The following is a 26,326-nucleotide window of genomic DNA, read 5'->3' on the forward strand; positions in this document are numbered from 1 at the left end:
CAAAATTCAGTCTTAGTAGTTGGTTTAGCATTTTCTGCTTCTCACAAACCACAAATATATTGAGTAACGTTGACATCTGGACTCTGTGGTGGCCCGCGGATTTTTATGAGATACAATAGAAAATATTGATAATAAGACATCTTAGGGGATGTCCCATAGCGAAATTAACCCAAGGGGGTGGAAAAGGGTGGCAGTTTTACAGGGTGAGTGGGTGACTGAAGGTATGGCATCCCTCCTCAGACTGAGCCTTTATACTGTGTCATGAAGTGTCTGAAACCACATTAGCAAGTATTTATTAAGATAAGATACTTGGCACCAAGGCAAGTATGCAATCGTTTATGCATGCACTTGGAAAGATGCCAATTGGTGGGGTATCAACTTCCATTGTGTTAGCTACAATAGCCTTAAGTGCAAAACTGAAGAAGCAACTACACGTGTAGTAAAGTTTGGGTGGGGGTTGAGTTTTTACTGGACAAGCACAACTACACTTTTTAAAAAATCTGCATAATTAAAGGGTTGAGATGTAAACAAAGTCATTCAGAGTGCCATTTATTATGTTCTCCGTTCTAAAGAAACTGAGCCAGAATTGTTCAGGGATGACAGGAACCAGATGTCTGAAGAGCTTAATGCTTTGAAAAGCTCCCTGAGAAGGTTATTACATCAATCAATGCAGCGCTAAACAAACTCAAAGCATTCAGCGTTAGTTCATGTGTGGTTTATTTAATTAAGAGTCTTTACACCAACTTTCATTCCCACATTTATTTCATTTAACTATTCCATTTTTTCAGTTTTAACGGTGGTCACAACAGAAAACGTTCCTAGCTCTTGCGTTCAATTCGGCCTCTTCCTAACACTCGCCACCATTACGTTCTTACATTTTAGAAAGAAAAAGAATTAAAAAACAATGAAAAGATTCAGAAACAAAATATCAGTAAATTAGCCAGGGTGTGGCAGGTATGCGACAGTAAAGGTACGTCTTAAACTGGTACAGAAGACAGACACTCGTATGTGACCAGCCATGAGGTGCTATAATGCAAGACAGGAGAGATTGACTTTGGTTCTAGTCACCATGAAGAACAGCAGCACCTGTCTACTGGAAAACATCTACGCTGTAAAGATGGAACCCTTGGCGGCTGCGCTGACAAACATGTAAAATTCCCTCTGTAGGTTTTCAACAACAGGACAGAGACGAGTGGCTCATCGCAGGACAATTCTGACGAGTGGTTTTTCAGACTAGCCTAGCACAAAACTCTCCATCTGTGTTCATCTACGGAGTTCATTTACTTGGTGCACGGTCATATATAATTGTGCAAACTGAAAAGACTGGAGTTCATGGTACAAAATGCACGTTAGAGATTATAATCCACCGCCGATTTGGTTCTTAACGAAAACTGGATGCTCCTCATAGCGGCACGGTCGTGAACTCACTCACTCACTCATCTCGAGTTTGTCCCATTTCATCCTGGATGATTGACAAGACGCAATTTCAGGTGTTCCAGAGACAAAAAATCTAACCACTACTTCCAGTCTTAACATACCTGTGTAGAGTCTGTATTTTTGTCAGTTTAACTGTACAACACTGGCTTACTTATGCTGACATTTTGCACCAAGAGGTTAAAATTGAACAAACTTGAAGAAATACTAAATCAGTAAAGTCGCCACTGAATGCGGAAACAGTAAGGAGGGCTGTGCAGACTAGGACACCAGCACTGGAGCTCAGAATGGTCCAACCTGTGGTCCAAAATTGCCTTCAAACCCTTGTGCCCTACACCCTTCATGCCAAAATGAAATAACTACATAACTAACTGGTGCAGCTTGGTGATAACTCAAGCACACCCAATTCAACTCATCAGTGAATTACCAATTTGTGCAGGAAGAACACCAAATGCTGGCCCTCCAGGACAAACGCTGGACCCCCTAATCAAGACACAGCTCAAATGATGTGGGAGAGCCAACCAACAGGGGGCTGATGTGAACTGGCCATCGCATGGATGCACATTAGTCAAATCTGGACCTCGCATACAGCCCTGGATTTTGTCATCACTGGAGGACACTGAACTGAACTGTTGATGCAGCTGATTGGTAATACCTAGGAGGGGGCAATATGACAGTAGTTTAACTTGACAAATTTTGAGCAATTTCTGAGCACATACTGTTACTTGGAGAATGTTGCCCATTTAATTGGATTTAAAGCAGTGGAGTTGGTGGAACCTTCAACAAAAATAATTGTATTCACAGTACTTTTAACTGTGGTAGTTTTTGTGGTAGTTCAGAAAAACAAAAGTAATGCATACTGCGTGTTGTGTAAACACCTTCAAATATCATGATGTATTTTTTCCCATATTAAACAATCCCAAGTCATCCCTACTGGAATCCAGGACCAGACAGTTCTGGAGGATCACAACACACTACAGCTTTGTAAAATTAGGGCCACAGACCAGCACACTTTGGTGAGCTTCCTGTTAAAATACCTGATTCAACTCAGCTTAGATAGCACGTTCAGTTGGCGTGTTGAGCTTCTCAGGACCAAAACTGGACATATAAAAACCCTCTAATTTTAATCTAAATCTAATTTTTATGTTATGTTTTGGGTTTCCCCATAAAACACAAAAGCCGAATTGATGTATGTTTGTGTTTCGGTGTCAAACTTAGGATCTTGAAGGCCACATCCCTACAGAGATCTGAGTTCATCCTCTTATTCAACTCGAAGTCTAACTGCTAATTCGAATTAGCTGATGAGTTGAATCAGTTGTTAAATGAGTTAAAACGCTAAACTCTGCAGGTTTCTGGCACTCCAGGATTTGGAGTGAAGGATTCTAATGACTGATTTCAGAAGAACATGAAGGATGGACAGAGAACGAGATGAGAGCAACTTCAACTTTGACTCCAAGCTCCCAGGTCTCTGCACGAAGGCCAAGCCTCGGTTTAGCTGCCGAAGCCAAAAATGCCCTTGATGTAGCCGGTGAGGCCGCCTTTGCCCTTCTGCTCCACCTTGTCATCCAGGGGCGGGAAGGCCACGTGGTTGAGTGCCAGGTCGAAGAACAGAGGCTTGCAGGGGATCGGCTGGAAGTCTGGGGGAAACTGCACCAGATTGGGCTGCTTGCCCAGGAGAGAGGGGTCAAGACGGAAGGTGTCCAGTCGCTCGGAGAGAGGCTGAGGAACAGAGGGGAAAAAGAGAAGGAATTGTCATTTGAATTTGATGAATTGTTGAAATATTTAACATATTTGCCATGTTTGCTGCTCCTTAACCTCAAAACAAACAGAAAACGTTTCCAATGCAGATGAGAACCGGTCGATGCCGTACGGCAAAACAACTGCAATCCATTCTGTAACTTTAATTGTGCAATTACAGATGGAAACTTCTAGAATCTAAATCAAATACATGACAACTACTAACTGTGGCCTTTAACAAACATGAGAGTGAGAGTTTTGTGCAATGGTATGTGTACTGTGAAAGGAAGGGATGTAGGAGGGCGGGTGACAGTATCACTGCGTTCGTGTAGGTGTGTGTTTATAAGCACAGCTGCTTAAGATGCCACTTCAGGGTGTGTCACTCACCCAAAAGTAGTTTCTACTGCAGCGTAGCAACGGATTACACAATCTCGGCCGTTAATCGGATGCCCATTTAATTATAAAACAATGTAATTTGACGTTTACTTGATATCAGTTCAACAACAGTTCAAGACATAATGAGCAAGGGAGTCTGGAAGGGATTTCAGGAATATTTTAACCCAAACTGCTAATTATGACTAAAATCTAATAATTAAATTGAGTTAATACTGTGAAAATGAGATTACAAAAGCATACACACAATTGTCTGGACAGCTTTTATTGACTCAAAAACACATACATTAGAGTAAATAACATTAAAACACTGAATAGTAATTATGTACATCTGTGTTTTTTTAACACATTAATACGGATCAATACTTAATCAAATTAAGCGTGCAGGTGGTGGCAGAAGCTAGCTCAAAAAAATTAAACCAAATTTTCTGTGCTACTTGAAATAAAGGAATTTGCTCTAGTACAGTAATACAATAAGCAGGATATCGACCTTTTAAACTGGGTTGACTTCCTTAGAAGAGATGAATTCAGTATCCTCACACAGACAAATTAAAGCTCAACTACACGCCTCCATACTATTATTAAAGGCCTGGATCTGAAACAGTGCCCTGTAGCAGCGCACTGCACTCACTCAGACGCAACACATGTTTACTGCTTTCTGTCCTGCAACATTCCACTGTTCTCCACCCACAAAGAGTAGAGTGAGTGAGTGGGTCAAAGATAAACACTCCTGTAAAATGTAAGTGTGTCCTACGCTTAGTCTGTAGTTTATGTTGCAGCTGGTTTCTGATCCCTCCACAATTTTCCCATGTAAACTTTGATGTATTCATGTTGAAGCTACATCTGTCTAAGTTTTGGGGGTTTGAACCTCTCTGGTGGAAATGTGTAACTGCACGCAATGTGTGGAAGAAAAGTTTGTAAAGTGGGTTGTAATTCGGACCCCTTCCCCGAGCAGAGGCCCAGGCCGTTTAAGGGGTTAGTGTTTTTAACGGTGAGTCAGTTTTATTACACACTTCTATAATGTAAGAATAGCTTAGCCAGTTTGTACTGAAGTCCCTGCAGTTACTTGGTAATAAGTCTGAGATTTTAAGGGTTTAACAGCACTCGAGGAACACTGATGTGGTGGTGGTGTGTTAGTGTGTGTTGCACTGGTGCAAGTGGATCAGACTGCTGGAGTTTTAAAACACCTCATTGTCACTGCTGGACCAAGAGTGAAATTTTAAAAATTTGGCCACTTTGGGGTGGTGGATCATTCTCAGCACTCCAGGAACACTGATGTGGTGGTGGCAGCGTGTTACCGTATGTTGTGCTGGTGCGAGTGGATCAGACACAGCAGTGCTGCTGGAGTTTTTAAACACCTCAGTATCACTGCTGGACTGAGATTAGCCCAGCATCTAATAACACCCAGCCAACAGCGTCCTGTGGGCAGCATCCCACTGATGACAGACTGGAGGATGACCAACACAAACATCTGCAGGAAATGAGCCATCATCTCTAACTTTACATCTACAAGATGAACCAACAAGGTAGGAGAGTCTAATAGAGTGGACAGTGAGTGGACACAGCGTTTAAAAACTCCAGCATCACGTCAGTGTCACAGTGCTGAGAATGACCCAACACCACCTGTGCTGTGTGGTCCTGCCCACTGAAGAACAGGGTAAAAGGGGACTAACAAAATATGCAGAGAAACAGATGAACTGTGACTTTAGAACTACAAAGCGCTCCTATATGGTCAGTGGAGCTGATAAAATGGTCAATGGCTGTGTTTACATGCAGAGATTTTTGCCAATCTGAATACTCTCCAACTACAGAATCAGAATGAGGCGTTTATGCTCACTCTATTCAACAATTTGATGGAAAATCTTTGTTAACATGCGCACTACCAAGTAATCCAATGCCAAATGACGTGCATACGTGGAGTAGCGCTTAGAGTAAACGTTACCATGACGGCGAACATCATGTGAGGTAAGGGTTTAACAGATGAATACTGAATACAGATAAATATTGTCTCTTACTGTGGTGTCCTTCACTTGCTGCTGTACAGGTGCTTCAGCCACATCCTCCTTATCTAAAAAAGATCAAACAAAACATCACAGAAAGATTCAGTTTATGGGCCATGAAACACTGAAAACACCACAAACACCATCTGTCTAATAACTACAGTCATGGAGGGTCAATGAGCTACACACTTAAAGATTCTTTAGCAAAGAAAATTATTCTATAGAGAACCATGAACAAGAAGACCCCTTTCCATGGTTAAAGGGCCCTTTGTATCATAAAAGCGTTCTTCAGACTGATGGAGAATGTGCTGTAGTAGGTTCTATAAAGAACCTTTCTGAAAGATGTTCTGTACAGCATCAAAAAGGGTTCTTCTATTGTTACAATGTCAGGTTTGATCTAATAGAAGAACCCTTTTCAAAAATGATCTTTAAAGAACTTTCTACAGCACCTGCATCAATCTTAAAAACATTTTCACTATGTGATGATCCTTTTAAATCATGCAAACATTCTATGCAGGACCATTTTTGTAGAGTAAAGAACTCTTGAAAAAACTTTTTATAAGTGTACTGCAGAAACGAAATGGCCACATAGACAAGGACCCACCCAAGATTGCTGCCGCCTGAAGGGAGTATTTCTCCGCATTGACCTCGGCGATAAGCTCCTGGACATCCGGAAGGTCCTTGTGAGTGGCAAAGGAAAACAAGAGCAGCAAAAAAAAAAAAAAAAAAAAAAGAAAGAAAAAAAAAGACTGGTAAAGCAATGACAATCTTGAAATACCACACGTTTTTGAAAAAAGTAGAAGAACCTGTCCACTATCAGTCATCAGCTACTATCACTCAAGACAACACACTTTTCATTAGCATGCCAGTCAACACCCAGCAGAGGCTCACAGGCACCAAGCACTGCAACCTGGGCTAAAACTCCAAAAATCTAAAAGAAAAGAGCATTAAAACTAATTTTTTAAGTTATGACAGCGTGTCATTGTTCACTCATTATTGCTACGATTTCTAGCGAGACGACTTTATGAAAAATATGCAATGACAGGCTTTCCACTGTGCAAGGCATGAACTGTCCACTAAAGATGTCTGCACAGTCCTATTCTCACTCCGCACATCAAGGCAACTTTTCTTAACCATTATCAATATCTTTGAATCACCTATAACACGGTAAGTAAAACAATTTCCATCAGTGAGATTTACTACAATGCCATCACGCACACATTGCCAGCTTTTAGCTTCCATCCACCGGTAGCCACATTAGCATGACTGGCTGAGTTATTAAGTTAATAATACCACATGATGTGTATTAATGTATTAGCACAATGATACCTTTAAGCTGTTATTGAGGTTTTTGGCCTTGGATTGGACCTCCCGGGCATATTTCAGGACCCTCTCATACAGAACCAACGCCTCGCTCCACTTCTTCACCAACACGTATGACTGGGCAATGAAGAAGCACCTGCACAGGTACAAGACACAAAACAAAGAGACAGACATATAAAGTCAGACAGAGAGATGGACAGAGAGAGTCAGATAGACAAATATAAACAGAATGGCAGAGAGAGTAAAGAGAGAGATACAGACAAAGTGTGAGATAAAGACAGACAGAACTGAACTGCAGCCTGAACTAAAACGATTTTCAGCAGCTTTAGTGAACTGTAGTAAAAAACAATTACCATAGACAAGAACACTGATGAACTGATGTCCCTCTACTAAAAACTGAAAATCTGTACAGTTTATTTAAAAAAAAAAACCAAAAAAAAAACCAAGCACCTGAAAATCCTGGTGTGTTGTAATGGACAACATGGCAGAGATCAGATGTGGGAGTAACCACAATGTAACAGGCAGACATGTTCCTAATGTCTACCTTAAAGCTCAACAACATTCCTCTTTTTCAGATTTTGAACAATTCTAACCAGTTCAGCTGACTTAAGCATTCCTTGGGCTATATGATTACACTGCTGGGGTGGGTAAGTCTGAACTCAGATCAGCTCATATATCCACATACCTATAAGCCTTGTAGATCAGCGTCTTCAGGGCCACCTCCTTCTGGAAGGTGTGGTCCTCCTCCAAACCCTGCAGGGTTGACAGCTCTGCCAGGCTCTGCAGAACAACAGGAGAGAACAAAATGAGCATGATTAGGAGGAAGAAAAACAATGATCACAGATGACTGGCCAAGTTGGCTTTACAGCACGAGAATGTGTGACTCAGTTCAGTGTTTTATGAAGATTTAAATAATCTTAATACAAGACAAAGTTCTGAATGAAGACAATATTAAAGAGCAATGGGCCAAGAGTGAAATTAAAAATGTATTTAAAATATTTGGCCACCTCCTTGTCCATTTCATCAGCTCCACTGACCATATAGGAGCACTTTGCAGTTCCACAATTACAGACTGTAGTCCATCTGTTTCTCTGCATACTTTATTACCCTGTTCTTCAATGCTCTGGACCCCCACAGGACCACCACAGAGCAGGTCTTATTCAGCTGGTGGATGATTCTCAGCACTGCAGTGACACTGATGTGGTGATGGCGTGTTAGCGTGTGGATCAGACACAGCAGTGCTGCTGGAGTTTTTAAACACCTCAGTATCACTGCTGGACTGAGATTAGTCCAGCAACTAATAACACCCAGCCAACAGTGTCCTGTGGGCAGCATCCCACTGATGACAGACTGGAGGATGACCAACACAAACATCTGCAGGAGATGAGCCATCATCTCTAACTTTACATCTACAAGATGAACCAACAAGGTAGGAGAGTCTAATAGAGTGGACAGTGAGTGGACACAGCGTTTAAAAACTCCAGCATCACGTCAGTGTCACAGTGCTGAGAATGACCCACGACTGCCACCAAAACTGACTCACTGTTGTAGCGCTTAGAGTAAACGTTACCACGACAGCGACCATCACGTGAGTCCAGTCAGAGTGAGATGAGTTTCCAGCTGGCGCGCTTGTGTTTTAAATTGCTTTAAAATTATGTCAGAGTCAGGAAAACGTCCTTCACCTGTACTTATAAAGGAAGAGGTGAGAGGAAGACGTCGAGCTCTGAGACACGTCAGCTGGACGTCCGTCCCACCGCCGCCTTTTAAAGATCAGAGAATAAACTTCGTCTCCTCTGCAGAACAGTTTCTGCTCCGCCATGTCAAACTTTATAAACCTTTCACTATGACGCGCCGCGCATGCGCAGAACGCATTTACACTTGCCGATTGGAATGTAACCGGATACAGCCATTCACATGGCTATTATTCTTCTATTTAACAGACTGTTTACAGGATTACCCACCTCGTTCAATCAGACAGAAACTGTATTCTGAATGGCCTGAATCGGCCTAGAATATTCTGACTGAGGTGTTTACATGGATGTATTCTATTCTGATGGAGCTATTAGTCGGATTATTAGGTTCCATGTAAGCGTGGCTAATCAGAGCATAAACAAGGAGGACTTGAAGTGGTCAGTCAGTGCATGTTTATTAAGTTGAACTAATACATGGTAAATGTGAATAACCAGATTACATCATGGCACTTTTGTTATGTTGGACTGTGTTAATGATTAAATCACTGACCAATAACAGTGAGTTATTGGTCAAAAGAATTTGCCCATGTGTGCATCTGTACCTGCAATATGATATCGTAGAGCCGTATCAGGTCCTGGGGTCGAGGTCCTCTTTTGTTCTCGTCGGTCTGTGGCTCCTTGAGTTTGGCCTGCAGCGCATGCGCCATGCTTTCATTCCTCCTCACCACCGTCCACAGCTTAATGTAGGTTAGGTAGCTACTCACACATACAAACACATATACATTATATTATACTATACACACACACACACACACACACACACACACACACACACACACACATATATATATATATATATATATATATATATATATATATATATATATATATATATATATATACACACACACACACACATATACATACACACACACACACACACACACACACATATACACACACACACATATATATATATATATATATATATATATATATATATATATATATATATATATATATATATATATATATATATATACACACACACATACACATACACACACACACACACACACACACACACATACATATACATACACACACCCTAACCCAAATTGTCATTTATTATTTTTATTACGTAGTTTTATGTATGCTTTTGAATTACTGTACTAAATTTTGCTAAAAAAAATGTAGCTACTCCAAGCTGGAAAAAGACTGAAAACAAACAAAAAAGTTCACATAAAATAAACTTCTTCTGGTATGAAAATGATTCTGGTATATAGGAGACAGTATGTGCCGTGCATTCCAGTGTCCTCAGCAACATAAATAAATTATCTTTTAAGTCATATTGGTTGTTACACTAGTTGTTGGTCATTTTTTCACTGACCAGCACAGGAGCCCAATGAAAAAAAATGTTTTATTCGGTTTTTCTTTATTATAATTTTAATTATTTATTAAAGTGCTGTATTCTGGCGCTTCATTTCGGGCCTATTTAATTTTCAGCTTTTCTCTCTTTCGGCTGAAAACTTAAAGTGCCCCTTTTCAGTGGTCAGAATTTCAATGCATCCTCCACAGCTCAATAAAGAATGCTAGAAGGTTGCTACTGTCACATTTGTGCAGCACTAACCTGTGGAGGTACTGCAGGTTGGAGACCTTTCCACTTTCTGCACTGTCTCCAGCTCTCTGCTTCTGTTCGAGTCAGACACACACATACACTTCAGAAATTTCAAACTCGTGGTGCTAGAAAAATAACCTTGTCACTACACACACAGCATGTATGACAGTGATGCATCTGAAAGGCAGATTATTAAATGGCATTTTAAATTATTAAGCGTGTTTATTTAAGGGGTTAAAATAGAATAGATCAGTATATATCTTACCACATCAGTCCTCAGCTCCTCTCTCACAGCCTGGATGGTGTCTCTGCAATCAGCCAACAGGGTCTCATACAGACGCTCCTTTGTCTCCTCGTTGGCAGCCTGACAGAGAAGAACAGAAATATTAGAGCTACTAAACACTCAACCACACTTAAGGATTTGGTATACTTCATGGTACAGTATATTTATATCATTTTCTGCCAAAAATAAAATAAAAAAACTTAAAGTTACACTATGCAAGTTTTGGGGATTGGAGACCTCGGTGGTTGAAATGTGTAACTATGCTTTTTGCAGAATAACATTTAAGCCGCTTTCCACTGCTGGGTACCGGCTTGGCTAGGCTTGCTTATGGTACCAGCTACTTGGTTTTCCACTGCAGAGATATCACCCTCTCAGTGTAGCTGGTCATTATAGTGAGGCCAAACAAATCTGCCGAGACATGAAGGGGGCACATTTAGTTCAGCAAGACAAAACACTACTGACAAAAAAGGAGAGTTTGGGAAAAACATCAGCGTTCAGACTACGGGACAAATTTGGTTGCTCTAAAAAGGTCAACGCAAGAGGCTACGCTAACCTTGTACCTAACATTAGCATGTGTGTTTAGTAGTTCTCTCCATCCAATCAGTAATCTATAGCGTTTTTATGCCCATCAGCTCGGCTCACTTGGAACTTCCACGTACCAACTCGTGCCTAATGGAAAGCCAAAAATGGAGATTAGAGTTGAACCGAGTCCAGCTGGTATCATGAAAAGTACCTTTAGTAACATGGGTTACCGCTTTCCCAAGCAGATCAATCTGAAACCAAGAACTACCAAATACAATGTATGAAGAGAAAACATACAGAGTGGCATTCAGTGCTGGAGCAGATGCAGCAGGAATGCACACAGAAAAACCTCACAGGTCACTGAACAGGTTTTTGGGACATTCCTTCATAAGCAAACATCTACAGTATCTACAGTGGGGATAATATTCCTTTGTTCTTTATAAACTCCTAGAGTTTCCAGTGTTTCTTCTGAAACAAAGAGTTTGTCTCCTTTTGCTGCAGTAACACCCTCTACTCTTCTAGGAAGGCTTTACTCTAGATGTTGGAACATTGTTGTGAGGACTTGACTGAGCATTAGTGAGGTCAGGTACTGATGTTGGATGGTTAATTCTGGACACTCCAACTCATCCAAAAGGTATTGAATGGAGCTCCATCACTTCAAGGAACGCAGTTCCACTGCTCCACAGCCCAATGCTGGGAAGCTGTATACCTTAAGGCCACGCTTGGCATTGGGCAGGGTGACCTTAGGCAAACTGCCCCAGATTGTCCCATTAGATTCATCAATGCTTTTCTATGGAGACTATAAGGCTATATGTGCAACTGAATGCCTTAGCAATGCATGCACCTTAAAGTAACTGAATTAATTCATTAGAAGAACCATGTGGATACTTCTGTGGTCAGGAGTGTCACCAACCCACCCGAGGAACATCTTAAAAGGAGTAAGAGTAAGACTGGAGAAACCAGTTCATTAACCCGGAAGAGAGCAAGACTATAGTGAGAATACAACACAGCACGTACCACAGAAAGGAATAGTGAACCGAAATCCAGAGAAGCAGATCACTTTCAGTCTCAATCTCACACTTTCAACCTTATTCATGCCTTTTAAAAATCACAACAGAGCCACGATATCTGAAAGCGTATTAGGGGTCACCTCATAAAAGAGGAAATGCTCAAAAATATTACCACCTGAATCATCTGTGAGCTCCAGTCCTAACCCATCAGAGCTGACTGGAATCCCGAGGATGCTCCGGATGAGCCCGATTAACATGATCAGGTGGAACAAGCTTGGAAATTTGTAATTTTATCTTGCTCTCGATCCCATATGTCAAAGACAAGGCCCAGGGGTCAAGTCAGGCCCATGGAACAACTATTTGGTCTGCAAAATCATTTTTAAATGTTCTATTCTTATTAGCTCATTTCACCCTGAGATGCACTGCAATATAATGTATGTTATGACCTCTTTTCCCCAACAATCTCTGGGCCAGCAGTTACATAAAAACAAAAAAAAAAAAAGAAAAAAAAAAAGATGCCTGTGGTCTAGTTCAAGCAAACCGGCTGTATTCACCGCCTCTTTTGCTGTTAGCATTTTGGCATATTTTGAATAAACAATAACCTGCTCGGGTCATGGCAAAAGGTTAAGTAAAAATGAAGTAAAAACATAGCTGGCCCACAGATTTGCAATCAGCCAAGACACGTTTGGTGTCCAAATTTTGCTTCTTTAGTGCAGCACCGGAGCTGTGAAACTAATGTTGCTAAAAACCAGTAGAAGTCAATAGACACCCAAATTCTGTATGAATACAACCAAAAATTCTTTGGACCCCTGGATCAACATCCAGGTCTTCATTAAGATCTGAAGTTGCCAGTGTGGTTTAGGACACTATGTTTTACTGTGACAGCATTTCCAGAGGTGTATTTACATAATTATGGTAACTATTGACTTCTAGTGATTGTTAGCAATGTTTGCCTCGGAGCTCCAGCTTAAACCTAAAGAAGCAAAACATGGCTTGGCCAGTCGTCTACATTAGTTTTTTCTGCTGAACGTAAGCGAAAGCTGGCAGAGCATGAAAGTCTTAAATTAAACTTGGAGATCTAAATTAACATCATACTCCAGCATAAATTAAAATAGTAAACTTTAGAGAAAAGAAAGGGGTAACAATAGAAATGTTATTAAACTTGAATTTTTGCTGAACTAATCCTTCATCGCACAAACAAAATGATGAAAGTGATGTAGAAGCACTCAAAGTCGGACACTGGTTTCTTGTTTTTGTTTACACCTGTTTGGATTTTGACATTTTTTTAAGCTGATCAGCTCCTGCAGATGATTATCTGCGGAAGGGCGCAGTGCAGAATGCAGTCCGACTGCGAAAGGACAGCATGCCTGCACCTGAGCTGCCACGGGCTGAGGAGTGGTAGGGTGGGAGAGATACCAACCGTCAGCTGCGGGGGCGGAAGGTACGCCCACAGCCGCATACCAGTGGATTCAGCATGGCGCAGAGTGCCCCCTACTGGAGGGATGGAGAAACTGGGGATGGTACGTTTTCACTCATACTAGATGTAAAGGTATATAAACTAAATACTCAGTCATTAAAAACGTGTGGTCAGACCACATTAGTGCCAACTATATAGAGAAAGGTCATCCGAGCTCAACTATACATGTATATGTATGTCAGTGTAAAGCCTGCGATTGTACTCTGCACAAAGGAGACACTTAATGAGGGCCTTAGGGGAATGTATGCATGTGTAGTTGAAAAACATCTCTTGGGGCTGAGCAGATGCTAATTGGTATTACATGATTATACCTTGAAAGAAAAGGCATGAGTGACCTTTTGCAGGGCTACAAATAAAGAGTTCTTTGGAGTGATGCTTTAAAAAAAACCCAATTAGGTTCCCTAAAGATCCGTTTAGTGAATGTAAATAATATGTAAAGGTCCAAGTGTGATGAACCTTTGTAAATCTTACAAAATCTTCCTCCTAGCATGAAGGTTCTACACCAACCAAAAGGGTTCTCCTAGAATTGGACCTCCTAATCATTATTTGCAAACTTTAAAGGATAATTCCACCACTTCAAAAATTCCTGCATTATTCAATCAGTGGGATGTAAACAAAATCGTTAACAACAACAACAACAACAACAACAACAACAACAACAATATCCAACAGCACCACCTTCTGATTTTTATACATAATGGTAAAATAACAGAAGTGCACATTTTTTTTCCTGGACAATTTTTTTTCTGTACTAGGTCCATGATTATGGAACGAGAGTCCCTAAGAAATTCTCAATCTGTTTTTGTACATTGTCTTTTGTTTTAAGTAATTCTGGATCTTTTTCTTTTTAGACTTTCAGCATGAATTACTTTTGCTTCGTTTTAGAAACTCGATCTTTTAACAAGAATTTTTTGAGACTTTTCCCTTTAGATGTGTTTTAGTCGTGGGCTGGGGGTTAGGGAAATAGCCCTGTGACCGGCAGGTCGCCGGTTTGCTCCCCTCGGCTGACAGTCCATGACTTAAGTGCCCATGAGCAAAGCACCTAACCCCCAACTGCTCCCCGGGCACCATGGATAGGGCTGCCCACGGCTCCAGGCAAGTGTGCTCACTGCCCCCTAGTGTGTGTGTATGCACGGGTGTGCATGTGTGTGGGCGTTTCCCTGCATGGATGTGTTAAATGTGGAGGTCTAATTCCACAGTGTGCAAACACAGTTGGCAAAATGGTTCTAAATGAAATTAAATGATGGATTTTTTTTTTGTTCCAAGATATTCTGCATCTTTATAAGTAGAACCTTTAAACTCTTCTCTTTTAGAAGAATTTTGTTTTGTTTAATTTCTCATGAAAAGTATGATACATAAATAAGATTTATTATTATTATTTTCTTCACCAGTAGCTTGACTTCGTTGCCTTTCTTCACTGATTGTTTGAGAGGGTATGTGAAGGTGATCAGGTTCCTGACCTGTACAATAGCAGCCTCGTTGTCAGCCAGCCCCAGCAAGAAGATACGGGCTTTATCGATCTTAACAGGTACAGTACGACCCCTCCACTCCACCTCGCTCATGGTGGCGGCCTGCTTCGCCCTTGTCTGAGTGATCAGAGCCTGCAGAGAGAAGATTTACAATAAGTCAACAAAGCTTCCACAAAAAGCAAATGTACTTCTACCAACCTGCAGTTTTTAGCCCTTCACTTTAAATAAGGTCTATTAGTGTTATGCAGTTATATTACAAAACACATGAAAGAACAGCATCATAAGAAAGAGTGTTAGAGATTTAAACCAAATAAACAATGAATCTATTTAAGATGCACAAACGGGGTCTAAAACATAGGGACAATTTTAAAGAATTAGTTTAAACTGCAGTCCCACGTTTCAAAAATAAATAAATGGCACTCACACCTTAGATATTTACAAGATTGTTATGATCTATTTAAACACCAACACAGATACTCATAAGCTAAATATTTACATAATTGTAATTATAAATGCATTAAAAAAAATCATTTATAGGGTTCTCTTTTAAATTTAGACTTGTGATAATACTTATTTTAACTTTCTTTTAGAGTGAAGATGAATGATGAATCAATTAAGCTTAATTTTTTTTATCAGTCTAATGTTTAATTATAAATAAATAAAAACTTGTCCCACATCTTCATGTCACTACTGAAACACAGTGATAGTCTGAAGGCAAAGCCATATTTTAGCAACAGCGCTGCTAAAACTGTGTTCACTCCTGTCCCTCATGGCCACACGGTGAATAGTTTAATCCCATGTTTGAAGAAAATGCGTCCCAAAGTTTGAAAATCAGTGAGGAACATTAAGAACCGTTAAGAAACATTTTCTGGTTTTTCATTAAAAATATGATGCATATGAAACTTCTGTAATGCTATGAGTGTTTTGATAGCAACAAAACTTAATCTTCAACCCTCTGCTTTCAATAAAAAAAAAAAAACAAAAAAAAACTAAGGAACAGTGTCACTCAAAGTAAAAAGCCAGATTAAAGCTGAATTTATGTACAGGACCCCAAATTCTTCATTCAGATACATTAAGCTTTATTTAGCCTTACAGTTAAACAAGATAGACGCTGCCTTCAGGCTCCTTTCTGAAAAGCATTGGCTTACTACAGAGGACTTTACAGCAGTACTGTGGCGCCCTCTACCTGTGAAACTACCTTACTGCAACTTGCTACTACCAGAAACAAAAGCCTTTCTCCTGGACACCCAGTTCAACTTTGATATTAATCCAACACACCTGATCTGCCTAATCAAGGTCTTTAGGGCTGTCTGAGACAACATTAGAACTGAGACAGATTCAAGGCTTAATTAATAAACTTATTTTTTTCCCCCAGATGTTCTCAAACTAATTACTTAGATATTCTTTAGTTTAATATTTCCCATTATAACACAACAGCTCCCTTGCTGCTGCTGTAATTTTTACATTGTTTTATTTTAGTTTCATACTATTTTAATCTACCTAATTATTGGATCAAATGGCTTCGTTTTCTTCTGCATTTTAATTCATTTAAACAGGCAAAATGTATTATTTTGGAATGTCTTTTATACTGAACATGATTAAACACTGGAACTCTGCAGTGAGTGGTCGATTACTGGAAGCAGTTTTAAGCAGTTCTGCACTGCAACTATTCTCTCTTGCAGCTCAAGAAGTAACACTGTACTGCAGGGTTTCAAGAGCAGAAAATAAACTCAGCAACGACAGCGTGATCTCTGACCTCAAGCTTCTCGGCCATCATGCCTCCACCGCCTCCTGCACTGAGCCTCATCTGCATCAGATCGTTTATGGCATTCTGGTCACCTACAGACAAAAAAAGGGGGGTAAATACATACATGTAATGTGTAACAGTTTTTCAATACATTACTTATTTAAAAAAAAAAAGGAAAAACGTATGCGAGAACAGGGCGGAGCCTGTGCTGGACACACCCATACTCAATTCAATATGTTTTTTTCCCTTAGAAAATGTAGTGGGGTTTCTCCGTCATCAAAACTCAACTTCAGAATGAAACAAAGCTCAAAATGTATCTCAGTCCAGTCCTACTGCTTTGGTTTGTGGACAAGCAGCACGTGCAGTCAGCACACACTGCAGCAAAAGGAGTGGGAGAGTGTGATGTGCATGTATGTGTGCATCTTACCGATGTTATAAGCACAGTAGCGTATATTTGGAGAGATCTCCTCCACTCTCTGGTGATAGAGAACAGCCTGCTCTTCAGTGAAAGCACTCGCCAGCTTCTCATAGATGGTCCTGAAGGACAGTAACGTTATTTTAAAAAAAAAAAAAAAAAAAAAAAAGTTCATTATAGCAGAAATTTATGACTAATGGTGTACAAAGTGCTAAATATGTATGAAAAGTGTTCACAAAATATGAGACTGAAACCCTGAGGATCTGATATCAATATAACGTTATAAAACTAGATATCTGTACTCAAGATTAGCAACTAAGCTAGACTTTCATTTTGGTGCAGGTAGACTGGTAGATTTGGTACAGGACTGAATCATTTCTTCCCTAACGCTCTTAAAGACGGTTATTCAGTAATGAAAATGGTTCTATAAAAGAACCATGAACACTCAAAGAACCCTTAGCGTGATTAAAGGGTTCTTAAGAATCTGCTGCATCAAGCTTGCAACAATAAAATAACACTTTTGGATGCTATTCTAAAACGTTCTATATAGAACCATCTACTTCACATTCTCCATTAACCTGAAGAACCCTTTCATGGTGAAAGGAACTCAATCAAGGAAATCATGCAAATGGTTTGTGTGTTCATATTTATTTATAAAACCATTGTCTTTACTATAGAAACTATTAAAGAACCATCTTTTTTAAACAGTATACCATATCCAATATAGCATTTTCTGCTGATATTGGTTATAAAAAAAATGTTATAAAAGTTATTATTTTATTTTTTTTACAAAAATAAACTACAAGAACCAAACAACTTGCAAAAAATAAATGAGCAAAATAGATTATAGCATAATGGGCAATCATCCAATAAGCTAGTTGTTGCTATGCAGTTACTATACACTGTGGACTGGTCTAAATCAGCTTTTTATGACCTACGTGGTTGTTCAGTGTACTAGGAGGGCTCTCCTTATATGACATTCTTCACGAATGGACACTCATGGTCAGTAGGACAACACACTCACTTGCACTTGTTGAAGGCCTCCATGGCAGCTTTCCACTCCTGCAGTTCAAATTGGACCATTCCAGTCAGGTAGGCAGTGTAGGCCTGCAGAGTTTAGAAGGACACATGATTTGCACCAGATCCTACTTGTTGTTTAAAATAGCCAGTCTGGAACTGCGAAGGCAAGCATGTGACTCCTCGGAGATAAATGAAGCTTTAAGATGAAATAGCCAGTTGTGCTGAGCCCACTAATTCAGTTTAAATGGATAGCTCAGCAAAACAGTCGAGCCTAATGACAGAATCCTGGCAGATGTAAAAAGCCTGGCTGGAGCGTCCCTACTACGTTTCAAATTGCATTGATTTTTCACTTTGGGGCCTAAAGAGTCATAATGGGGAAGTGCAGCAGCAGTTTTGGTGTGAGCAGTAAAGAATACCTGGGCCTCGAGTTTGGTCTTAGCGTCGACACGTGGGCTCTCACACAGCCTCTCCAGCTGCTCTCCATGTTTGGCTGCTTTACGTAAGCGGGCCATCAGGTGGAAGCGTTTCCTGGGCTCAGTGTTGGCCTCTTGCTTCAGCTGCATAGCGTAACTCCACGCCCGCTCCGCTTCCATCACAACCAGCAACAGATACCTAAGAGAAGAAGAAAAGAGTGGCAGGACAATGGGAAACGTATGGCTGCAACATCAAAACCTCATTTTACTTTTTGTTTTTTTTATTAAACGCCATCTAAAATCACCAGCTGCCCTATAAACTGCATGAGCATGACAGAACACAAGGACCAATAGTCTAGAATGACTTGGAACCATCGCCACATTTACACACATTCAAATGAAGAACTTCTTCCCTTCTCTCAGGAAGTTACAATTTAGAAATGTTTCTGAATATTCGATCCATGTTAAAGAAAACGAAATGTGGGACGATATACTGGAACTAGAGTACATTAAAAAAATCCTGCAAGCAGCGACGATCCACTCATTCTAATGACTTAACTGGGCTAGAAATAATGACTTGCTATGTCAAAATTATGACTTGTGCCCTAAAGCCATTTCACCCCTTAACCCTACATCTCCCTACACCGAGCAGTTCTTGTTGAGATGGAGGCGTAGGGCGATGTGTTAGGGCCAAACGGCCCTCCAAACGGAGGTTTTTCAGAGACTCACTCCAAACGGAGTGATGCAAGAAAAAGAAAAACCTGCAGGACGGCCGCGCCAGCAACCAAAGAAACGCACACATGTATTTTCTCCATTTAAAATGATGATAACCACTGTATTATTTTAGTTTAAGGTCATTCAGGGGTGACAGTGGGAAAAATTCCTGAGCCTGAACTTTTTTTCTCTGCTCGGGAGGTGAGCAGGGTGGGGGTGCTATGTATGCGACACACTTAAGACATAACTTGTTGGCCCCTGGGCGCAGATATACGTCTGTGTATAACCCTGATCTTCATTACTGTCAGATTTTTTGCTTTTGAATTAGTCCCTTCAATGATAGATTGTGTTGAATTTTGTTGAAATACATGAACAACATTCAGACATGAGATAAACAAACCCAATATAAGCCTATATTTCAGAAGCTTGTGCAGATTACCAGAACTCTTGGGACTAGCAGGCCTGCTCAGGAATCCATACCTGTTTTTAACTAGTCACATACCTTATTGCTTCTATAGCATAGGAGACTACAGATACTACAGCCATGCCAAGAACGGTCAGCAGGTGGCAATAACAATACTCCAAAGTAAACTAGGAATTGATTAGTAGCCTAACCATTGACTAAATGACATGAACAAGGACACATTCATTTCTTTTAAAAATATAATAGCAAACTATGCAGCATTTATTTTAAATATTTTGAAACAGTTACAGTGCAAACTCATAAATAATACTACGGCCCTAAAATTACTATTCAGTTCCGTTTTCCCCTTAATATAGGCTTAATATAGGCTTAATATAGTTGTGTTCCATGGCTGAGTTTATACGTTTCGCGTTGACAGTGGAAAAAATTCGCACGTGTATTTCCCGGGATTTCCTACTGAATCTATCAGTTTGTTTGGTCAAAGCAAGTCCCGCCCCCCCGTTTCTGACTGGCTTAATGGCTAGTAGGCTCGGCCTTGGTGTTGGTTACAGTGAAACCTGCGCATGTCAGATCAAGAGAAGCGTCAGATCCTATGGTCAGATCACGAGGCCAGGGGTCGGCAACCCGCGGGTCCGGAGCCTCTGATGCGGCTCAGCTTTTGAAAATAATTAATTTAATTAACGTATATTATTTTTGAGACTTAAAAAAATGTTCGGGCGGAAAATCACAAACGGTCGGTATTTAGTTTCGGTTCGCTTGACTGACATGTCGATGTCGTCACCCCCCCCCCCCCGCTCGCTAGAGTGAGATGTCATGGTCGTTTTAATATATTATTATGTGGCTCTCACTGAAATAAATTTCCAATTATTTTACTTTTATGGCTCTGAGTCTAAAAGCTTGCCGAACCTGCACTAGGCGAACCTTTTTTTTCCTCGCAGACACGTCGGTACGCCGGAATTCCGGCGTGGCGCCTGAAAACTATCAGGCCTGGGTCATTTCAATGTATTATGGTCCTTTTCTTCATAACAAGCATATTAAAAAATAAATAAATAAACAAATAAATAAATATCGCCATTGCTAGGCTGGCTCTCGGTCGCTAGCTAGCTAAATTTCCCGTTCAGCTACATTCTGCCACCCCAGAAATCACAACTGCTGCTCCTTTTAAGGTGGAACAGGACAATTTGAATATGAAGCTGGTGAATCGCTGAAGAATTAGTGGTGGGCAATAATAAACAATTGTCGTATCCCCCTCTCTGAAGGCGTATGATGCCCTAAATGTAGCTAAAGCCCAGCAGTGAGTGAGGAGCTGAACTCGAAAGCTCCTCTGCTGTCACTGCAGACTGACAGGGTCGCCTACAGAGCAGCGCTAGCAGTTAAAGAAGTGATGTTTGTTTTTGTTTTTTTATTTGAAGGTCATTTTATAGGGAAGATTTCAACCACTACCCCTTGAAATAATGACTTCAATCAAAATAATGACTGTCTTTAAAAATCACTTCTGTCAAAATTATATATATATATATATATATATATATATATATATATATAAGAAATAGCCACTGAATAATAATCAAAGAACAGTAATTATAGTAACAAAAGAAAACTATTTGGGGGAAAAATTGAGATTGAGTCAAAAAATTTCAGAACATATTTCAAGATACGAAGTCAAAAACATCAGAAATTAAATCACTGTTTAAGTCAAATTTTGAAGACATTACGTCATTATTCCTGCAACCCAGAAGGATAAGCACTTTTGAAAACTTTCAAAAGAGAATGAGGGAAAAAAAACAGTGATTTTACTGCTAAAACTAAGTTTTATTATCTAAAAACAGAATTTCACAGATAACAATTTTTTAACCATACATTTTCCACTGCCCACAAGTTGCTAACGTACAATGGCCATTTTACTGTGAGCTGTTGGAACCACTTTTTTGGCAGGAAAAAAAATCATTGATCATTTAAGGGGCAGTCGTGGGCTGGAGGTTAGGGAACTGGCCCTGTGACCGGAAGGTCGCCGGTTCGATCCCCAGGGCCGACAGTCCATGACTGAGGTGTCCTTGAGCAAGACACCTAACTGCTCCCCGGGCGCCGTGCATAGGGCTGCCCACCACTCCGGGCAAGTGTGCACACTGCCCCCTAGTGTGTGTGTTCACTTGTGTGTATGTGGTGTTTCACTTCACGGATGGGTTAAATGCGGAGGTGGAATTTCCCCGGTTGTGGGATCAAAAAAGTATCACTTAACTTACTTACTTAAAATCACTAAAACACATTTGGAGCTTCTTTACTTTTTTCTCTGCTTTGCAAAACCAAAATGACCACATCACAGAAATGGCATTTACAACGCGACCACTGCGACATACCTGTTGTCACGCACCATCTCCACGGTGACTTTTTTGCCTGAATATTTGTACCGGTTGCCCATCTTGAAGCCCAAAGTTTTCCGCAGGCGACGCAGCCTCCGGGAACAATATCCTCTGAGACGAGGAAAGAGAAAGAACGAGCACATGGGATCAACAGGAGTCATCAAAACACCACTGGCACTGCGGTTTAATAACTCATCTCACAGGGCGCCTCACCTGTACCGCTGGTAATCTCCATGTCGGAGCCCATGCTGCTGCTGGGAATCTTTTATAATCTGGAGAACTGGAGGACAGCGCTCAGGAAAAACATCACTAAACATCAGACTCGGCACATTTTAACTGCACAATGGGGACAAATTGTCATAAATCCAACCTTGTCACATTTTTCAACTGCAGTCAGCCTCAGATTCAGTTAAAAGCGCTGATGTGTGTTAAAGGAGAACTCCACCAATTTCTCAGAATTTAACTCATTCGATATAAACAAAATCATCTAGACTGGTTTGATGTGAAACACTACACACTTAAAAATATATTGGCTCTTCAAGGGTTCTTTATTAAAGACAATGTGCTGTATACGGTTCTGTACTGAACCTTGTTTGAAAATAGTTCTATATAGCACCACCAATTTTTGGTGCTATATAGAACCATACACAGCAAATTAGTCACCCTTTCACGATGCAACGAGCCCTTTAATCGTGCAACGGGATCTTTAAGCGGTTCTATGGTTCTAAATACCACAGTCCGCTCGGAGCTCGTTCAGCCAGGGTGAGGAACCAGGCGGGGAAATATCCAGAACTGCTTAATACCACAGTTCTAGGTTTTATGGTTCTATACAGTTTTCTTTACTGAAGAACCATCATTTTAAGTGTGGAGGTTTTTACTTGCCGAAAGAGAATTACTTTCCACGTCAGAACTGTTCAGAGTGGTGGTGACAGGAACCAGACGTCAGAAGAATCTAAACCATCTAAAAGCTCACTCAAATAACGTTTCCACAAGAAACTGGTTGAATTTGATTTCCTGATGTCTGACATTGCTGCACAACAGCTCTGAGATTTTAACCCAAAACGTAATTGATGGTTACATTTAAAGAGGTTGAAGATGTTGAGGATGTTGAGGATGTAAAAGGTGGTAAAGGTGGTAAAGATGTAGAAGGTGTTAAAGGTGTAGAAGACGTTAAAGATGTTAAAGACGGTTCTTTGGCACAGAAAACGGTTTTAGGTTTTACACAATTCTGCTAGTTACAATGTCAAGCTTGCAACAATAGAAGAACTCTTTCTGGCATGATACAGAACCATTTTCAAAAAGGTTCTACTTTCATTCTTTACAAAGACGGTCCTTCAGGAGTTTTCTAATAAAAGCAACAGTTCCATTTACAACCAGGAGCTCTACAGAGAACCATCTGCATGCGTAAAGGCTCTTAGCATGGTGAACGCTGAACGAGCTGAGCGGACTGTGGTATTTAGCGGTTCTGGATATTTCCTCGCCTGGTTCCTCTCCCTGGCTGAACGAGCTGAGCGGACTGTGGTATTTAGCGGTTCTGGATATTTTCCCGCCTGGTTCCTCACCCTGGCTGAACGAGCTGAGCGGACTGTGGTATTTAGCGGTTCTGGATAGTTCCTCGCCTGGTTCCTCTCCCTGGCTGAACGAGCTGAGCGGACTGTGGTATTTAGCGGTTCTGGATATTTTCCCGCCTGGTTCCTCACCCTGGCTGAACGAGCTGAGCGGACTGTGGTATTTAGCGGTTCTGGATAGTTCCTCCCTGGTTCCTCACCCTGGCTGAACTAGCTGAGCGGACTGTGGTATTTAGCGGTTCTGGATATTTTCCCGCCTGGTTCCTCACCCTGGCTGAACGAGCTGAGCGGACTGTGGTATTTAGCGGTTCTGGATAGTTCCTCGCCTGGTTCCTCTCCCTGGCTGAACGAGCTGAGCGGACTGTGGTATTTAGCGGTTCTGGATATTTTCCCGCCTGGTTCCTCACCCTGGCTGAACGAGCTGAGCGGACTGTGGTATTTAGCGGTTCTGGATAGTTCCTCGCCTGGTTCCTCTCCCTGGCTGAACGAGCTGAGCGGACTGTGGTATTTAGCGGTTCTGGATAGTTCCTCGCCTGGTTCCTCACCCTGGCTGAACGAGCTGAGCGGACTGTGGTATTTAGCGGTTCTGGATATTTCCTCGCCTGGTTCCTCACCCTGGCTGAACGAGCTGAGCGGACTGTGGTATTTAGCGGTTCTGGATAGTTCCTCCCTGGTTCCTCACCCTGGCTGAACGAGCTGAGCGGACTGTGGTATTTAGCGGTTCTGGATAGTTCCTCCCTGGTTCCTCACCCTGGCTGAACGAGCTGAGCGGACTGTGGTATTTAGCGGTTCTGGATATTTCCTCGCCTGGTTCTTCACCCTGGCTGAACGAGCTGAGCGGACTGTGGTATTTAGTGACACGTATGTGATGAAGCCCCCCCTTCAGTGCGCCCGCTGAGCTGAAGAAGCGCCTGAAGACCCCCGGAGGCGGCGGAGCGGATCAACCCCTGAAAGGATACTCTCCAGGCTGAGTCCTCCGTCCCCCTGGTTCTCTTTATTCTCCTCAGTCGGCGCTGGTTTCCCCTCGCTCGGCTTCTCCGCGGCCATTTCTGTCCCACCAGCACACGGCTCGACGGGCTGAAGAGGAAACCAGCCTCTCTGACCCGGCAGTACAGCCCGGCTGGAGAGGCGTGGCCTAAAAGCGCAGGGGAGCTCACTTCGACAGCGATGATCCCTACTCCCTACTCCCTACTCCATACTCTATACTCCCTACTCCATACTCTATACTCCCTACTCCATACTCTATACTCCCTACTCCCTACTCTATACTTTATACTCCCTACTCTATACTTTATACTCCCTACTCTATACTCCCTACTCCCTACTCCATACTCTATACTCCCTACTCCATACTCTATACTCCCTACTCCATACTCTATACTCCCTACTCTATACTCCCTACTCCCTACTCTATACTCCCTACTCCCTACTCTATACTTTATACTCCCTACTCTATACTTTATACTCCCTACTCTATACTCCCTACTACCTACTATATACTTTATACTCCCTTCTCTATACTCCCTACTCCCTACTCTATACTTTATACTCCCTACTCCCTACTCCCTACTCTATACTCCCTACTCCCTACTCCCTACTCTATACTTTATACTCCCTACTCCCTACTCCATACTCTATACTCCCTACTCTATACTCCCTACTCCCTACTCCCTACTCTATACTTTATACTCCCTACTCTATACTCCCTACTCTATACTCCCTACTCCGTACTCTATACTTTATACTCCCTACTCTATACTTTATACTCCCTACTCTATACTCCCTACTCCCTACTCTATACTCCCTACTCCCTACTCTATACTTTATACTCCCTACTCTATACTCCCTACTCCCTACTCTATACTCCCTACTCTATACTTTATACTCCATACTCTATACTCCCTACTCCCTACTTTATACTCCCTAATCCCTACTCTATACTCCCTACTCTATACTTTATACTTCCTACTCTATACTCCCTACTTTAAAGAACAGAGATTTTTTAGTATGCCCCTTTTAGTAGTTGAGTTTCAACAGGGTCGTGTAGAATGCTTTTAAAAAGTAGTCCTAAATATAATCAGTAGCATATTCCATTACAATTCTTAAAAATGTCAAATATTCAGAATAGAGCACATATTGATAAAGTATATGGGAAAATTGTATGTAATGTAATGTAATTTGGCATAGGATGCATGCAAAAGTCCAGTACATCACCAAAGCTAAGCTTAACACTTGACAACATGTCCACTACTGAGTTCAGTCATCCTTCAAAAGAGTTCACTAACGCTGAGGTTAATAATTGGCTAATCAGTGATTTATCAGTCCACTCAGGCTTTAGCAAGAACTTCAGTGTTCATAAAGAAGCCATTTTTTGAGTTCTTCTTTACAGTAAGTCATTGCACGCAAACTTAGAAATGTTGGTTCTTCAAGGGTTCTTTAGTGAAAAAAATGGTTCTAGAACTAAAGCACTCAGAAGAACCCTTTGCATGACTAAAGGCTTCTTCAGAACATGCTGTAGATGATTCTTTGGTGCTACAGAGAGCCCTTCTCAAAAAGGTTCTATATAGATGTTTTTCGAATGAGACACAGAGCGGCCTGAGCTCATCCACATGCATCAGTCGCAAAGGTACGGTAACTACAAGAGCCCGTTTCTTGTCAGAATATCTAATCAGAATTCTTATCATATAATAATTAATAATGCTTTTGGT

At 41.1% G+C, this 26,326-nt stretch overlaps 1 protein-coding gene across 1 annotated transcript; it reads right to left on the bottom strand.

Annotated features, from left to right (window-relative positions):
* Nucleotides 1-693: 693 nt before the first annotated feature.
* Nucleotides 694-24,665, bottom strand: srp68 (signal recognition particle 68). The gene is made up of 16 exons (XM_017693016.2): nucleotides 24,578-24,665; nucleotides 22,264-22,330; nucleotides 22,048-22,161; nucleotides 18,556-18,751; nucleotides 18,144-18,226; nucleotides 17,132-17,241; nucleotides 16,714-16,796; nucleotides 14,949-15,089; nucleotides 10,462-10,560; nucleotides 10,209-10,270; nucleotides 9,181-9,334; nucleotides 7,573-7,667; nucleotides 6,894-7,023; nucleotides 6,169-6,244; nucleotides 5,580-5,632; nucleotides 694-3,153 (listed from the first exon to the last, which is right to left on the bottom strand). The coding sequence occupies exons 1-16, from the start codon at nucleotides 24,663-24,665 to the stop codon at nucleotides 2,926-2,928; spliced, it is 1,779 nt and encodes a 592-aa protein (XP_017548505.1). The 3' UTR covers nucleotides 694-2,925.
* Between the last annotated feature and the right edge of the window lie 1,661 nt (nucleotides 24,666-26,326).

The sequence above is a fragment of the Pygocentrus nattereri genome, chromosome 30 (genome assembly GCF_015220715.1).
Source record: "Pygocentrus nattereri isolate fPygNat1 chromosome 30, fPygNat1.pri, whole genome shotgun sequence".
In the NCBI taxonomy this organism is placed as follows: domain Eukaryota; kingdom Metazoa; phylum Chordata; class Actinopteri; order Characiformes; family Serrasalmidae; genus Pygocentrus; species Pygocentrus nattereri.

Coding starts and splice junctions, on each gene's coding strand:
- srp68 (XM_017693016.2), bottom strand. CDS start 24,665: ATGGCCGCGGAGAAGCCGAGCGAGGGGAAACCAGCGCCGACTGAGGAG. Junction 22,162..22,263: donor GGAGATTACCAGCGGTACAG/GTGAGGCGCCCT, acceptor TCCTCGTCTCAG/AGGATATTGTTCCCGGAGGC. Junction 10,271..10,461: donor AGGAGCTGAGGACTGATGTG/GTAAGATATATA, acceptor TGACTCGAACAG/AAGCAGAGAGCTGGAGACAG.